This window comes from Marmota flaviventris, chromosome 4 (assembly GCF_047511675.1).
Source record: "Marmota flaviventris isolate mMarFla1 chromosome 4, mMarFla1.hap1, whole genome shotgun sequence".
Taxonomy (NCBI): Eukaryota; Metazoa; Chordata; class Mammalia; order Rodentia; family Sciuridae; genus Marmota; species Marmota flaviventris.
Window position 1 is genome coordinate 74387672 of NC_092501.1, and position 18400 is coordinate 74406071.

The 18400-nt window shown below is 42.7% G+C and overlaps 1 protein-coding gene and 1 pseudogene across 1 annotated transcript; both read right to left on the reverse strand.

Moving 5' to 3' along the window:
* Positions 1 to 5280: 5280 nt before the first annotated feature.
* On the reverse strand, positions 5281 to 6270 carry LOC114102421 (small ribosomal subunit protein RACK1-like). The gene has a single exon (XM_034636979.2). It carries the CDS (start codon positions 6263 to 6265, stop codon positions 5396 to 5398), a length of 870 nt encoding a protein of 289 aa, XP_034492870.2. The 5' UTR covers positions 6266 to 6270; the 3' UTR covers positions 5281 to 5395.
* LOC114102446 (cytokine receptor-like factor 3) lies at positions 6270 to 16521 on the reverse strand (annotated as a pseudogene).
* Positions 16522 to 18400: the final 1879 nt, after the last annotated feature.

Genomic DNA, 18400 nt, shown 5'->3' on the forward strand with positions numbered 1-18400 from the left:
CTCAGAGTGGAGGTGGTAAAGAGATGGTGTCCTACCAGAAAGCCAGGATTCAGGAAAGCCCCAAGGTTGGGGGCATGTTCAAGGAAGGTGGGCTTAGGGAGGAGTTAGCTGCCTGTAGAAGCAGGTTTGGTAGGAAGGGGAAGCTGAGCTGATCATAAGGGACTTTGAGAAGACATAACAGAGAGAAAGGGAGGGGGTTCATAGAGGCAAATCTGCCCACTCCTGGGATTGTGAATGCATCAAAGCACAACCCAGATGATCTCAGCCTTGATGACAGTCTGGAGAGACTGAACTCTGATCTCATAGTCACTGACCTTCCCCATCTTGCTTTAGCTTGTTCACATTCTCAATAGAACTACCACTGTGGTGGTCCCCATAGCCCCTCGGCCTGGGAGATCTGTGTTCTTTCCTGGGGCCATCTCAGGAGAGGGCAGACCACAGCCCTCCTGGAAGGGGCCTGGTCCCAAGGGAATTGTAATCTGCCAGTTGTGAACCTCCTTATGGGTGAAAATCATAGACTAAACCTTGCAGGTACAGACCACCACCCATGAAGCTGGAGACTTTCTAGAAGGGAGATATTCTGTCCAGCTTCCCTCCTTGGCAGGACTGTGCCCTCCAACAGCCATGCATAGAAGGGAAGGAGGCATAGATGGTCTCTAATGGCTTATTCAGGATCCTGTAGATCCCAGTAGAAGGAGGCAATCAGGAGCTGCCTGGTAGTCTCATGCTTCTCTGCCTCTGCCTGCCGGGTTTCTGTTCTCGCGACTAAAAGGCTCAGAGGTCATTCCAGTTGAACTGGGCTAACTGGGCTGCACGAAATAACCACACAAGAGAGACAAATACTTTTTTCTTTGGGGTTGCTGTGACGGCTCCTCTGACCTTAAGGGTCCGCAGAAAGAGAGAGAGCGAGAGCACGCGCTGACCCCTTTTATTGAGGAGAAGCTATTCAAATGAGGCAAGGGGTCAGGTTTCAGGGGGCTGAGTCTATCTTCTTGATGTCCACTGTCAGCAGGTTGACTGACACTTGGGTAGGCCACACCTAAGGGCAAAGTAAGAGGAGGGGACACACACAAGGCACTTACATGGAAGATTCTATCCTAAACAGGGCAAGGGGTTATATTACAAAGGAACAGGTGAGCATAGCTTCACCCATGGGGCTGTAGCAAGACACACCCATTTCTGTGACTGAGCGCCTCAGCACCCAGCTGGGGAGTGTAACTCAGTCACCCGTAAGGTTGGCCTCCCACATCTGCCCCCAACCCTAATAACTCAGATATTGGTTCTGAAGAAGAACTAAATGATCAGGCTGGCACCAGCTGAAGGACCCACCAAATCCCCATCTTTCAGTGTCAGGAATAGGGTGTGGACGGTGGGAAGGGGAAGGAGAAAGGGCAGGGGCAGGCCAGGCCAGGCTCAGGGCTCATGGATATAAAGGATGCCATCTGGTGCCTCCTGGGGTGGGGAGGGCCAGAACTGTCCTCTGAGGGGAGCCCACCCCATGGGGACAGTGCAGTACTGGTGATGCTCAGAAGAGGTCTCAAGGGACAGGAAGGAGCTCTGGGAAGGAGAGAATGGTACTCATTATGAGAAGCCATATGCCTAATGGCTGGTAGTTTTGAGTTTTTGCCATGTGCCTCTACATGGAACATCACAAGTAATTCCCCAACCACCTGTGAGCCAAAGATCTGCAAATCCTTATCTGAGACCCTGGAGCCTTATGGATCTTGGAATTGAGAATCTTTTTATTTTTATTTTTTTAGTTGTAGTTGGACACAATACCTTTATTTTATTTGTTTATTTTTATGTGGTGCTGAGGATCGAACCCAGGGCTTCCTCAGTCGTGCTAGGCTAGTGCTCTTCTGCTGAGCCACAACCCCAGCCCTGGAATTGAGAATCTTAAACATTTTAGGGCAATAATATGGTTCACGTACTGTCTGTTACTGTACATTTTATAACTACTCCCAGGATCTGGGGAGCGGCCTATAACCAAAGGCATGTGTATTTGTTTCAGAGACATGTACAAATATTCATATTTTGCAGGGTTGATGAAGATCATAAATAGACTCATGTCTCTTCCGGTTAGATTTTGTTACCCAATGAGCCCTGAGAATCACAAGAAATCTGGCTTTTAGTGCTTTTTAAAATTTGAAATTGCAGCCAAAGGACTGTGGATTTGTACTCCTCTCCAAACTGAGGCTTTGCGAACTTAAGTGATGAGCCAAGGTCACTGTTATGGTTTAGGTGTGGTGGCCCCCAAAATCTCATGTGTAAGAAAATGCAAGAAGGTTTGGAGGAGAAATTATTGGGTTATAGCTTTAACCTAATCAATGAATTAATCCCATGATAGGGATTAACAGTGGTAACTGAAGTGGTAGGGTATGGCTGCAGGAAGTGGGAATTGGAGTGTGGTTTTGGGGTATATATTTGTATCTGGCAAGTGGAGATCTCTCTCTCTGCTTCCTAATCATCATGTGAGCGGCTTCTCTCGGTCACATTCTTCCTCCATGATGTTCAGCCTACCTTATGCCCTGAGGAATGGAGCCATCTCTCTATGGATTGAGACCGCTGAAACCGTGAGCCCCTAAATAAAACTTTCCTCCTCTACAGTTGTTCTGGTCAGGTCCTTTGGTCACAGCAGCAAAAAGAACTGGCTAATACAGTCACAGAGCTAGGAAGTGGTAGAGCTGGGCTCAGATGCAAGCTTTATAGCCTAGCAAAGGTCTTCCTAGCCCCAACATTGCTGGAGGGGTGCTATTGTGATTAGTATACCACCATGATTTGTGGGACCATGGAAAACATGGTGCTGAGAAATCTTGTTTTTTAAAATCATAGATGGTCAGAGACTAGGCTATTTGGAATCGTGACTGAGAAGGGGACATCCCAGTTATCTCTGGAGGATCTGTGCCATGGGGTAGCTGAGCTTGATCAACAGTCCCCATTTCCAACCGAGGTGCAGTAGTTTCAGAAACAGCATTCCATATTGGTCTTAAAGTTGCTAGAAATTCACCCTCTTATGAAAATTGCCCTGTACAAAGTACTAACACAATGTTTTTAGAAAAGATTAAGCAAAGGGAGATAAGATGTTTTTAAAAACCTATAAAATAGGTTACATTTCAAACATTATCTATTGATCAGATAGAGGAGACAATGCCAATCTAGAGACTCACAACAGCGAGACCACCATAAATCATCTTGCCGTGGCCAAACTAAGGTCATCCCCATATATTTTCTTTCCCAAGCCCATCTGTTGGGGTAAACACTCGTCAATACCTAGGAAAGCTTTTTGTTCTAGGCAGTGAGATAAGGACTTTAAAGACTGTGATATCAAAGTAAATGGAGAGGGGAAGCTGGCCACTTCCTGTGTCTCCAGTCTTTAGGTGAGGATCAAAGCAGAGTGAACTTGGTGGCAAAGTAAAAGAATGTACACATAGAACATCTATGAAATCTACGTGCACAGTGGGCGTGCAACCTGTCCTATGTACTCCACCTGTTTGTAGGCACGGCATGACTCTCCATTATATATAAGCCTGCCGTCACTGAGGAGCAAGTGAGTAATAAAATCTTCCAAATCTTTCCATTGAGTCCTTTAAGTTCCTTCTTTGAGATTGGTAAACAGTATGCTGGGGGTCTTTGAGGTTCAGGGTTGAATGCCTTCCCTCAACAAGTTTCCTTTAAAAGAAGAAATTGAGATACCAAAAGCAATCTCATTTTGGAGATAGCCTGTATCCTCCCTTGAATGTGTACTTGCCTTCCTGATTAAATTTCTGCTAATGCCTCTGACTCATATTGAAATTCTTTTCTGTGATGTTTGTGAGGGACCCCATCATCCTGATTGAGGTCGCTCTCTCCAGGACCTCTTGGATCTGGTCTAGTAACAGGGCATCTTATTAAAGGTGTAGCAGGGCAGAGGGGGTGGAGGGCAAAGCACAGAAGCGGAGTTAAATGAAGTCAGCCTATAGGTAAAGGAATCATCCTTGAGATAGTCAGCGACCACCATGGGTACAAAAAGCAGATACATTTCCACATACATGCTATGTGTCCTTCCCTGTCCCCCTCACTCTCAATCTTATCATCTCCAGTGACCAGGTACATCATAAAACATATGATTTATCATAAACATTCTATGTTCTATGTGTACATCACGTTAAGATACCTAACATCTCCAGGAATAAACTAGATGAGGAAATGACAGTATTGGGGTATCACCACAGGACAGAAGGCAAACAAACTCCTGGGCTCTTACCATGTGAACTTGCTAAAGCATGGTTTGTGTTTTCTTCCATCCCCACTGGAGGGCACTCTCAGAAGCTGCAACAGCCCAGTCCTATCACAAGACCACAATGTTTGCACATACTCATGCATACAAAGACAAAAACAAAACCTATCTTTTAAAATCTTGCCCCTGAACAATGAGAAACTACTAGATTTTAGCCCACACCATAAGTCCATAAAAGCTTACATTTTCCATTGTTCAGGGAGCAACCTGCTGTCTCTCTCTCCTCTTCCTCCCTGCCCCCTGCATCAGTGCCATCTCCCCTCTTCTTGGGAAAGAGTCAAGACATGAAAATGCAGGCCCTACTTCCTGCATGATAGATCATAGGATTCCTTCCCAAGAGGAGACCCAAGACAAACAGCAAAGCCCCCCTCGCAGGTAATCAGCGTGAGAAGCATCAAAGCAGGAGAGGGGGCTAGGCTGGAATAGTCACGGTGCCCAGGACTGGAACACAGCTATGGACAAGAGTGACCAGTCTGGGCACTTTCTGCAGACACTGGATTCGAAACCTGCCTACATTTACCTGGTTAAACTGCAGACAAAGTTGGGTGGGAGTGGTTGACATTTGAGTCTGATATTGAGTTGACCGCATTTTGTTTCTTTCAAAAATAAGAAGTTTGTGGCTAGGCAGAAGCTGTTTAGAAAAATAAAGAAATCCGTGATCAACTTGCACTATAGTGACTGCAAATTTTTAAGAAAACTGCCTCGTGCTGGGCTGTAGGATTTGCCAAAGGTAGTTAAAACTGAACAAGCATCCAAATCACCTTGTTAAGATGCAGGTTGCTGGGGCCCACTACTAGAGGTTTCAGATTCCTTGGGTTTGAGATTTGCATTTCTAACAAGTTCTCAGCAGGGTTTTATTTGCTCTTGCCTGAAATGCCTTCTGGTGCTGATCAACCTCCTGAGAACCAGGCTGGGATGATCCCATTACTGGTCTTTGCTGCCACCATCTGGTCATTGTGGAAAATAGCATGCTGTTCTTTTTTTTTTTTTTTTTTTTTTAGAAAGCCAGTTTTTTTCTTTTTATTTGTGAAGCTCTCATAAAATTTCTAGCAAGTGCCAATGGTCACCTGCCATACTCGTACAAGGTTGTCTGTGTAGCCAGCAAACAGGGTCTGGCCATCAGCGGACCAGGCCAGAGAGGTGCACTGGGGGTGGCTCTGCCTTGCTGCTGGTACTGATAACTTCTTGCTTCAGTTCATCTACAATGATCTTGCCCTCCAAGTCCCAGATCTTAATGCTGGGGCCTGTAGCAGCACAGAGCCAGTAACGGTTGGGACTGAAGCACAGGGCATTGATGATGTCCCCACCGTCTAGTGTATAAAGGTGCTTGCCTTCGTTGAGATCCCACAGCATGGCTTGGCCATCCTTGCCTCCAGAAGCACAGAGGGATCCATCTGGAGAGACAGTCACAGTATTCAGATAGCCAGTGTGGCCAATGTGGTTCATCTTTAGCTTGCAATTATCCAAATTCCACACCTTGACCAGCTTATCCCAGCCACAGGAGACAATAATAGGGTTGCTGCTGTTGGGTGAGAAGCAGACACAAGACACCCACTCCGAGTGACTCTCATCCTTGACAGTGTATTTGCAAACACCCAAAGTATTCCATAACTTTATGGTTTTGTCTCGGGATCCAGAGACAATCTGCCGGTTGTCAGAAGAAAAGGCCACACTCAGCACATCCTTAGTATGGCCTACAAATCGTCTTGTGGTGGTGCCCGTTGTCAGATCCCAGAGGTGCAGGGTTCCATCCCAGGAGCCTGAGAGGGCAAACTGGCCATCTGAGGAGATGACCACATCACTAACAAAGTGGGAGTGACCCCGCAGAGCACGCTGTGGGATACCATAGTTGGTCTCATCTCTGGTCAGCTTCCACATAATGATGGTCTTATCTTGAGAGGCGGACAGTATCATGTCCGGGAACTGCGGAGTAGTAGCGATCTGGGTTACCCATCCATTGTGGCCCTTGAGGATACCACAAAGGGTCATCTGTTCAGTCAGTCATGGCAGCGGCAGGTGGAGATGTCACCGCAGCGACGAGGATGGCACTGGATAGCTCAGAGAGACAAGCACCGCGGCCACTGCGCCGCAGCCCTGCAAAGGAAAAGAGCTGGCATGCTATTCTGTCACAGGCCAATTCCATCTTCATCCATCTGGCTGTTCTTTTCAATTTTTATTTCATCAGAAGTACGTTCATTGGGATAAGTTATTTTCCTTAAAAAATTCTCAATAAAGATCTTATTTTTCCATAGGCCTTTGAAATTTTTTTCCAAAATAACTTTTACCTCTGTAAGTTTTCTTTAGGGACAATTATTAATTTATCCAGTTTTATCTAATATATAATATATAGTATATGTTATATATAATATATGTTTTACATGTGTGTATATTATATAATGTGTACATGTGTGTGTCTGTGTTTGTGTGTCATATAAGGACACAACATAATCCCAAATTCTGCTTCCTGGTGGCTAGGTGAGAGTGAGATTCTGGGCTGGGGAGGGCTGAACTTCAGGGAAGAAGAAGAGCTGCTGCCAGGCATGGAGACGCCAAGGAGCAGCCCCCACCCACCTTTATACGATCATATTTTCAGCTGATGGTGTATACATCCTGCTGTCACATTTAATTCTCTGGTTCTAGGTGATGATGTTCTTCTTGTCTAGATGATTTGGTTGGGGTTGTTTCTGTGGTGTTAGGAGTATCCTAAAGGAGAAAAGTAACCCCATATGTTCTGGAGGGGAGGAGAGAGATGACATACAAACCAATCTTCTAACAGCTGAGAAGTGAGAGAGAGAGAGAGAGAGAGAGAGAGAGAGAGAGAGATAGAGAGAGAACCCGTGCAATAAGGTAGGTAGAGTCACTTTTTTGGGGGTCCTCAAATTGACCTAAGAACAAATAAGTTAAAACAGACTTAGAGGGGAGGACAGTGATTTTATGGGTAAAGGGACAGCCCATGTGAGAGGGAACCTGCTTGGGTCAGGGATCCATAGGGAACTGAGAAGCGTTGCAGTGTGAAGGTGGGAGAAGTAGAGGGAGAGAATGTTAGTCAGTTTCATGTTAGTACAATAAAATATCTGAGGCATTGACTTTATAAAGAGAAAAGGATTATTTAGCTCACAGTTTTAGAGACTGGAAGTCCAAACAGCATAGAAAAGGCTTGGTGGCCGCCCCTTGGCTGTACCACCATGGCATGGGTGGCACTGGATGGCCATTTGTGGGGAAACAAGTGAGTAATTGCATCTCATCCAGGAGCAGAGAGGAGGGTAGAACAATTGCAGGCTTTATAACAGTTTTCTTGCAAGAACTGTCAAGGAGTCACAGAACTACTTTCCATGGGCACACCCCCAATGACCTTTCCCACTTCTTACAGATTCCACCACCTCCCAATATCACCATTCTGGGAAACAAGCCTCTAATAAAAGGGTCTTTGGAGGACTTTCACTATCCAAACCAGTTGAGGTCTGGTGTATTTCCCACACAGCGCCTGTTCTCAGCCTGAACCAGAGATCATCATGCCAAGGCTAACAGGAGGATTTCAAGCAAGGCTGGAACCTAGATTGACTGAGATTTGAATTTGCTTGTGTTCCCTGACTCTTCTTTACCTTGCTTTAAATAGCCATATACAGTCATTCGTCCATTGCTTTCTTTGCCCATTCATCCATTTGTGTATCCATCTTGGGTCAGTTTCTTTGCAGGGCAATGGGAATGTAAGAAAAGGAGCCATGAACCCTGCTGTCCATCACCTTTCTCAGAGGTCTTGAGGAGGAGTCACTCACCCTACCTGCTTTTGTCCACGAAATCATACTCTTTCAAGGACCACCCTTCAGTGAATTTCTCCTCTGTGAGGCTCCTGCCGACAGTGGCTGCCAGAGTTAGCAGTTCTGTATGCTGCTGCCTAGGACATATGGCAGCTGAATGAATGGATGGACAAGCCAGGTGTGGTCATTTCCTTGTTATTAACCTGAGTTGATCCATTGATTTGCTGTTGGGTCATGAGAATTAAGGAAATGAGGGAAAAGAAAAAAAAAAGGAAATCTTGGCAGCACTTCTTCTACATCCTGTGCTCATAACTGAGAGCAACTGGCAGACTGCAATGGTCAACCCATAGTTCAGGCTCACAGGAAATATAAATGCTCTTTATTTGAATTCCAGACTCTACTTTTCAGAGGTAAGGAAAGCCTCCCCCTTCCCTTATAGCTGAATCTGATATTTGGGAAAGAGAGGGTACTATGAGTTAAATGTTTCTCTCCAAATATTCATGCATTGAAAACTTAACACCTAAAATTTTATGTTTAATGATATTTGGAGATGAATTTTTGGGAGGGATTGATTGGGTCATGGAGGCAAAACCTCCATGGATTAATAAATCACTGAGCAAGTGAATTAGTTATCACAAGAATGAGCCTGCTAAAACATCAGTTTAGCCGTATTATGTGTATCCCCTTATCATAAAATGCCTTTCACCGCCTTGGGACTTTGTAGACAGTCTGCACCAGCAAGAAGGCCCTCATCCGATACAGAAATTCCACCTTAAACTTCCCAGCCTCAGAAATGTGAATGGAGCAAACATTTATTCTTTATAAAGTACCAGTCTGGTATTCAATTATAGCAACAGAAAACAAAGACAGAAGATTCTAGTCCTTGATGTCATTTGTCTTTGCGGTTCACAGTGGTGGAGAGGGTGGCATCCCTCATCCCTGTTGCATGGCCTCTTAGGGGCCTGTCTTCTGGGCTGTTCTTAGACTTCATGAATTGTTGTGTTGAGAGTTTGCCCAAGTTGCTATCTGCATAGACATCTACTGCTGACATTTTCCCCAAGGACAGTCCCTGACTCTTTGCTAGGGTCTTCCCCAGGAGGCCGTCATAACTTACCTGAGCTCATGGACCCCACTGATAAGATAAGTGAGGATTTGATGCCTTTTTCTCAGCTGAAAGTAATTTACAGAACTCCTTTCTCACACTCAGATCTGCATGGGTAAAGAAAAGGGTTCCCCTCCAGAACTACGGGCTGGCTGAGAATTAAAAGCCAAGAAAAGTAGCACTACAAAATAACTACAGGATACAGAAGTATAGTTTCAGAATGTGGGCAGCGATGGGCCAAGCTGACCAGACAGGTACAGCTTCTGACAAAGAAGGAAGCCCGTGCTTGCTTTATTTATATTGGAATAGATTAAAAGGATTTGATAGAAAGTTCATCACCAAAACAGGATAGAGTTGGGGGTCAAGTAGGCTGCTTGGGAACTTTTGGGCAGAGCTGAGAGAGAGTTCACTTTATTTGTGCAGTCTTAACAGTGGGAGTGCCACTATAAGTTCCCAATCTACCCCCTCACTGGCTTCGAAGCTGAAAAGGTCCCCACACATTTCATGGGTGGCTTCCCACACCTCTCATCTAAGTGCCTTCTTAGCTTTTGAAACTCAAAGCCAGGAAAGTTTCCCTTTTTATAATTGCTTAGAGTCATCTCCTTTTCTATGGGACCATGAACACCTGTCTTAGTCTGTTTTCTATTGCTATAATAAAATAACCTGAGAATGGAAATCTTATAGAAAATAGAGGCTTATTTTGGCTCATGGTTCTATAGGCAGGAAGCCCAAGAGCATGGCAATGACATCTACTCTGTACCTGGTGAGGACCTCTTTCTGCATCATGACTTGATGGAGGGTATCACATAGTGAGACACAGGAGCTTGCTAACTCGAGTCTCACCTCCTCTCCTTATAAAGTCACTAATTCACCATGGGGGCCCATCCTCATACCTCATTGCTACAGTGTTTAACCATTTGAATGTCCTTCATATGCCCATTTGTTAAAGGACTGGTCCCTACAGTGGCACTACGGAGAGGCAGTGGAATCTGTAAGAGATAGGGCCTAGTGGGAAGTCTTGAGGTCATTGGGGACATGCTCTTGAAGGGGATTGTGGGATCACAGATCACTTCCTACTCTCCTTTATTTCCTGGCCCTGGGGTTTTGCTCCACCACACACTCCTGCCATAATGGGCTGCCTCACTACAGGCCCAAAGAAACAGGACACCCAGTCATGGACTGGGACCTCCAAAATGGTGAGCCAAAATAAAAATCTTTCTTCATAAGTATTTCATTAAGCTGACGAACATGTTCATCTAACCTAATTACCTCCTACAAGTGCCTACTTTCAAATACCATTGACATATGCCTTGAGGATTAAGATTCCAACATGTGATCTTTTGGGGGATGCATTCAAATTATAGCACTGTCCAGTGGGAAATGACAGGTGGGGTGAGGCAGGAATAGTCAGGGAGGAATATCCTCCTCCTCTCTGTTGCATAGCAACTCAACTCTCTAGGCCCCAGAGGCTCCAACCTGTACCATGCAGGATCCTCTCAAACACCTGGCCATTGCCATGAGTTTGCACCAACTGGTGCTATCCATGTCTATAACTAAAATCCTCTTCCATCACTCTCGCCTCCCTCAGACCCATACTCCTTCCTTTCCTTCCAGCGTATGTCACTCCCTTGGTTTGAAGCCCCTCCTATGGTGGCTAAGGCTGATCAAGTAGGCCTGAGCTGGGGTTTGAGCCCCAGGAGCTTAATCTGGGTCAATTCATCTAAAGGGACTTAATAGGAGGAGCAGAGCAGAATGAGCTACTGACTTTGGGTCACACCTTACAGAGTCATGTACTGCTCAAGCTAAAATCCCTCTAAGAGGACACCCAAAAATATGTGACTTAAAGAACAAAGTTCCCTAGTGAAGTTTCCAAGTGAGCAGGAGGTTCTATTCCATGTGGTCATCAGGGCGCTCAGTTCTTTTCATTCTATTTTCCCCAGTACCCTGCTGGCAGGTATATCAACCTTGACTGCATATTAAAGTCACCAAGGAAGATTTTTAAACATCCAGGCATCCGGGTCCCATTCTAGACCAATTAATCTGAATCTCTGGAAGTGAGACATAGGTTTTGGTGTTATTTAAAGGTGCCCTGGCAATGCGAATATCCAACATGTTTGAGACATTATTTTAGATCAAAGGTTCTTAAACTTTAGCATGCATCAGAATTACCTGCAGGGCTTAAAATCACAGAGTGCTAGGTTAAACAAATTAAAGTTTCTAATTTTGTCTGATATATATTCTAATATTAATTTCTAATAAATTTCTGGGTAGTTGCTGCTATTGCTGCTCTGGGACCACAGTTTGAGAGATACTATGCTGGATTCATGAATAAAGCTGGCTCCTTGCTCCATCTGGGCTTAGTTTGTGGAAAGGGACAAGGGAGGCATTTGTTCAGATTCCAAGGCCATTACCATCCAGACAGTTTCCAGCAGGAGACCCAAAAAAATCCCTGCATAGCTACTTAATTGTTTGGCATCCAGGGCTCACTTTTACCAGATGACCAAGGATTTTATGCCTTTCTGTTAATTATTTCTCCCTCTAGGTTCAACCCAGTCTAGCTACTCGTTGCTAAGAAGGCTGTCTTAGTCTGTTTTCTGTTGCTATGCCAGAATACCTGAGACGGAGTAATTTATAAAGAATAGAGATTTATTTTGCTCACAGTTCTGGAGAATGGGAAGTCCAAGAGGTTGGTGCCAGCATTTAGTAAGGGCCTTCTTGCTTCCTCAGAACAAAACAGAAGATATCACATGGTGAGACAGAGCAAGTGAGCCAGAAAGGGCTTACTTTTACAACAAAGACACCCCTCCATAACCTGTTAATCCATTCATGAACCCAATTGCCTTTCAAAGGTCCCACTTCTCAACACTGATGCACTGGGGACTAAGTTTTCAACACATGAATCCTGGGGAAGTACCCAAATCATAACATGGGTAAAGAGCTGAAGGGTCTGGGTTTGCAGCTCAGTGGTGAAGCTGCTTGCTTAACATGTGTAAGGCAATGAGTTTGTACCAACTGGTGCTATCCATGTTCAATCCTCACCACCACATAAAAATAAACAAATAAAACAAAGATATTGTGTCCATCTACAACTAAAAAAAAATTTGGAAAAAAAAAAAAGGAGCTGGAAAACAGTGAAGATGATGACCGTGTTCTTCCTCAAACAATTTCATCTTCCAGGTGTCCTCATCTGAGATAGGGAGGGACCAAGACAGAGAGTAGTTTTAAATTGGTTTAATTTATAAAATGGTTATTACACTGGTATAAAATGGAATTATATTTTTATTATACTGGGCTGCCAAGGATGTATTTATTTATTATCTAAGTATAACTAGAAATGTTATAGAATCTATCTAAGATTTTAAATTTAGGGTTAAAAATAAATGGCCTGCAGAGCAGGTTTAAAGGCACAAAGGAAAAGTTATAAAGTTAGTCTCTGCTGACATCCCATGAATCCTGTTCATTAAAATAACTGATTAAGTGATGTAAGTGAAAATACTGGAGTAGATGGTTCCCAGGGCCCATTTTTCCACAGAAAAAGGGGAAAACCCAGCAGACGCTGTCTGAATCGACTTCTTCAGAACTCTGAAAAATAGCCAGAAGTTTACAGCAACCAAGAAAATCCTGAATCAAGGGGGGTGGGGGGAAAGAACTTAGGAATAGTTAGGAAAGCTCTGCCTTGGCCTGTCAGTGGCCTTAAAGACGGCAACCTGCGCTCCCAACGTGGGACCCTGGCCCATGCTTCCAGAGCGATCAGAGTTGACCTTTTCTGATATAATTGTGATTTCATGCATGATCACACCCTGCATTCTCTATCTTATCTAAAATCAAGCTGTATGAAAAGAACAAAAGATGATACTGGCCTATTATATACATCTGCTCAGGTATTGTGAAAAAATGCAAAAATAATAAAAGCTTTTTAGATTTTAAAGATTGTTGATAATGGAATAAAAGCCAGATTCCTGAACATGCAGCACACAGTCAATGCACTCATGTGGAAAACACACAAGTGAACATGCATTACAGAACTTTAGCTTCTGTCTGGTCTATTCCTATTGATTTACTCTGAAGTTTTACATGACCTAGGATGCAGATAGAGATTTAATAAAATAAAGGTACATTACATATTTCTGATCTAATAACCAACTTTAAGAAGAAGTACAGTGGAATGATACAAGATGTTTTGTATCTTTCCAAACATTTAAAGCTAATTTGATTTTTGTTGTAATTTGATATTTTAATTAACAGTATGCTGAAGATGAAATTGACTGAATGATAGTTGGGTCCATAGGGTTCAACTGTCTTATTGCTAAGTATACAAAATGAATCCAGTAAACACTTTCCATTTCTAATGGCCTGAAAAACCTACTTTAAAAAAATTCAGGTACAGCTAAACTGGGCTGAGGATGGCTACAATAAATGAAAGTCAAGCAACCAAAACTCTAAAACACAAACACTTTCTATCCAGGATTTAAAAAAAAAAAGAGCATCCAAAGCAAAGAGAACCAAGACTGACCAAGTAGCCAGTCAAAAACCAATTCTCTGTTATTCAAGCTAATAGTTACTTCATTATTATTGGTGGTTCCTAGAGTCACAGCTTTGATGTCAAATGTGACAGTGGATCCATAGGTCACTGCAGGCAATTTACTGGTCGTTTCTTTTCCGTTTATAAAAACTGCACCATTGGTGATCTTGCTGCAGAGATTCCTATCCATTCTGCTTCTCTCTGAATGTTAATGTCTGTGCCAGAAATAGGTTGGAGCGCTGTCATGAGAACACCTGAGGATTCAGAATCATTCCAGAGTGCTGCATTTCTTCAGCTGTTCAGGCTGAATCCCTCAGAGCCAGTTGTCCACTCATGAGGCACCTATGTGGGGGATGTTCCAAGGACTCCACTCCTGTCAACCATCTCGTCCGGTGCAGACCCTAAAATGATAATCAATATTGCGGTCTCTGTGCAATACTCTGAATTCAGTTTCAAAATGATTTGAAGTATATTTATAGAATTGGAGCCTGTCATCTGGGTTTAAAGTGATCATCCACCTTACACCATCTTAGTATGATGCCTCCAGGTTTCTCTATTAGTTCTTCTATCTGCACTGGTAGGTGAGATGCTACTGTTTCATGCTTTAAAATAATGTCTTTATGTTAATAATTGAATCATCCAACTAAGCAGATAAACAAGGCATATAAACCAGTAAAGGCACTTCTGGTAAACTGCCCAACTGAATGTGTGAAGCCTTCATGGTAAAGTTCCACTGTTTCTCATTGTGCTTTTCTATACCACTAAGAATGGCAATCTTCCCTTCCTGGACCAAGTCCTCTGCAGTGTTAACTCCATGTTTCATGAGCTTCTGGCAGTCATCTAGTGGTTTAATGGCTTCCTGTTTAATGGTGTTCCCTACTTACAAAAGGGTCACAAATCATTTATCCAGGAGCTTACCAGGCTTCCCTTTAAGTCATTAACCTGCCATTCGAGGACATCCTTTGTCTGTGATGCACTCTTTTTGATTTCTGTGCCTCCTGCAGCCCCTGCAGTCTGCGGTCCAGCGCAGGCTGGTAGCTCTACACATAGTCCTCCATGTTCTTGCGAGCCTCCTGCAGCAGGAACTCTGGGTCAGCTCCATTGCTGCTCTCATCAGGCAGTGTAGCTGCTGCAGCATATAGCCTAGAGCAGGTAGGCGGAGCAAGTAACCCTTATTTTACTTAATAATGGCCCCACAGTGTAAGAGTATTTATGCTGGCAATTTTGTTATAGTATATTGTTATAATTGTTCCATTTTATTATTGGATATTGTTATTAATCTCTTACTTTGCCTAATTTATGCATTAAGCTTTGTCATAGGTATATATGTATAGGAAAACACACAACACACAACAAACAACACACACAGAGGTATACTATGAGGAGTTTGGGCATCCACTGGGGTTTTGGAACATATTCTCCCTCCATTGATAAGTAGGGACCACCATAATGGCCAAGAACTTTCCAAGTTTGACATTAAATTACACACATAAGAAGCTCAACAGACTCAAAGGATAAACACAAAGCTACCCATACAGAGCACATTATAATCAAATTGTTAAAAGCCAGAGAGGACAAAAGAATCTTGAAAGTAGCAAGAGAGAAGCAACCTGTTATACACAAGGGTCCTCCTTAAGATTAAGAGCTGAATTGTGTTCAGAAATCAAAGAGCCACAAGGAGTTGGATGACAGATCTAAAGTGCTGAATAGAAAAAAAAATCCTGTGGACCAAGATTTCAGTATTTAGCAAAAGCATCCTTCAAAAATAAAAGAGGAATTGACATTCCTAGATAAACAAAAAGTAATAGGGTTTGTTACTAGTAGACCTGCTCTACAAGGACTGTTAATGGGAGCACTTCAGGCTGAAGTGAAGACACTAGACAATAATTCACAGCCATACAGAGAAATATAGAATTCCAGCCAAGATAATACAAAGGTAATACAAAAGCTAGTATTATTAGATTTTGATATGTAATTCTACTTTTTGTTTTTTATATGATGTAAAAAAACAAATGTTTAAAATAATACTTATAAATCTACGATAATAGACAATATATAAAAATGCAATTTGTGACAACAGCAATATAAAATGAGTCAGAAAGAGTAACAGAGGTGCAAAATTTCTGTATACTACTGAAGCTAATTGATGACAATTCAAATTAGATTGTTATAAATTTAGGATGCTAGTAGTAATTCTCATGGTAACCACAAAAAATAAAATCTAAAAACTGAAGAACAGGAAATGAGAAGGGAATCAAAGGGGTAATTACAAAAAGAAACAAAAGGCAAAAAGAGGAGTAGGAAAAATATAAGATACACAGGAAAAAAAATAGTAAAATGACAGAAATAATTGTTTCCCAGTAAGTAAATACTTTAAATGTAACTTGATCAAGCTCTCTAATCAAAAAGCAGTGATTGGCAGATAGAATTTTAAACAATGATCCAACTATTATAAGCTATCTACAAGAAACTCATTTTAGATTCAAAGATGCAAATAGGTTGACTATGAAGGTCAGAAAAACATATTCAATATTCCATGCAAATTATATTCAAAACATAGTCGGAGTGGCTATAATAATATAAAAAAACAGACTGTAGGGAAAATTATTACAAAAGATTGTTACAAAAGATAAAGAAGGCATTCTATATTAAGAAAGGAGTCAATTAATTAAGATATAACAATTAGCAGGGTGTGGTGCATGCCTGTAATCCCAACAACCCTGGAGGTTGAGGCAGAAAGATCACAAGTTCAAGGTCAGCCTGGGCAACTTAGTGAGACCCTGCCTCAAAATAAAAAATGAAAAGGGCTGAGGATGTACCTCAGAATAAGGCGGGCAGTCCAGGTGAGGATGAGAGTCATCATTATGACCTGAAGAAAAATAGGGTTGTACAGGAGAAAATAACACAGGAGAGGGGTTTGGAGCCTGGGGTCTGTCCATGGATAGAGAGGACAGTGGTGGAAAAGACCATGGAGAGGGTAAATATCCTGTAAGTGGGGCAAAGGTAGATCACAGAAGTGGTCTATGTGAAAGTGTGGTTTTGAAAACACAACGTGAGCCAAGGGGGCAGATATGACAAAGGAAAGCAGTCCAAGACAAGAGTGAGAGTTTGGCAGGTGCAGCCAAGGACAGAAGTTGAGTAGCAGTGGGGCTAAGTTTGTCCAGCTCATCCCTCAGGTTCCCACAGTGATCCAAGCCAGGTCCAAGTTATAGAACCATATATGTTACCAGGTAGAGGGTCCTCAGGTCTTGTTTTCCTGAAAGAAAAATTTCAGCTGAGAGACACAGTTAGAAAAGCATAAAGGGTTTATTTAGTGGAACAGAAGCAATGCTCTGAAGTATATGGAGCACACCGCCTCCAAGAGGAAAGGGGTGGGTTTTCTTCTTTCTGTACTCTAGGGAGTACCATATAGGGTCTTATTTACCTAGGTACAGTTGTATTTGTAATGTTAAATTTAAAAGTCAATAATATGTTGAACAAAAGAGGACTGGGAAGGAGTGAAAGAAGAGAGAGAGACTTAAGGAGAAAGATGCATGATACAGTACTATATCACAGAGAGAACTGATTTTCAAAAGGTTAATTTATCACCAAATTTAATGATCTGATTCTGTCTCCAGCTCTCTCCTTTGTGCATGTGATCTCTCTCCCTCTCCCTCCTCCATCCTCTCTCTTTCTCTTTCTCTCTCTCTGTCTCATTCACACACATACACATCACAAAGTCTAGCACCTGAGGTTCATGGTTTGAAGTTTTAGTTGTGGTCTGCTCAAGACATAGAAAAGCAGTAGAGATCTTTGGAAATGATTGGGCCATTTGATATTTTGAAATAATGGTTTAATCCCACATCTTCTCTTATAAATGGCTAAAAATTACTCAGAACTCTGTGTTGACCTACCCATCCATGCTCAGCCAGGGACTGACTAGGTATAATTTAGCTCTCATGTTCTAATGAGGTTTGGAACAATCTTTCACTCTTTGGCAAAACTTGTTTTCTGCAACCTTGGTGAAAATTCTTGTTCTTAGCCATGACATTTATAAGCCTTTCATTCTTGTTTTCTATTTTCCTCCCCCATTTGATAGTTCTGGCCTCATTACACTAGAATTTTACTGTTTGCCAGTGACCACCACCCTTACTTTATTTAATAATAGCCCAAAGTCCAAGTGTAGAGATGCTGGCAATTCAGATATGCCAAAGAAAAGTCATAAGGTGCTTCTGTTGTGGTTTAGATGTGGTGTCCCCCAAAAGCTCATGCGTGAGACAGACAATACAAGATTTGAAAGAGAAATGATTGGGCTATAATCTTAACCTAATCAGTGAACTGATCCCTGATGGGATTAACTGAGTGGTGACTAAAGGCAGGTAGGGTGTGGCTGGAGGAAGTGGTTCGCTGGGGGTGTGGCTTTGGGGAATATATTTTGTATTTGGAGAGTAGAGTGCCTTTTTCTCTCTGCTATCTGATCATCATGAGAGGCGCTTTCCTCCACTACATTCTTCTGCCATGAAATTCTGCCTCACCTCCAGCCCTGAGGAAAGGAGCCATCCTTCTATGGACCAAGATCTCTGAAACTGTGAGCCCTCAAATAAACTCCTCTTCTTTTACAGTTGTTCTGGTCAGGTCTTTTAGTCACAGCACTGAAAAAGCAGACTAAAACAGCTTCCTTTAAGTGAAAAGGTGAAAGATCTTACCTTAATAAGGAAAGAAAAATAATCATATGCTGAGGTCGGTAAGATCTACCAAGAATG

Bases quoted from the DNA above. Each gene is read 5' to 3' on its own strand.
- LOC114102421 (XM_034636979.2), bottom strand. From the start codon at position 6,265: ATGACCCTTTGTGGTATCCTCAAGGGCCACAATGGATGGGTAACCCAG.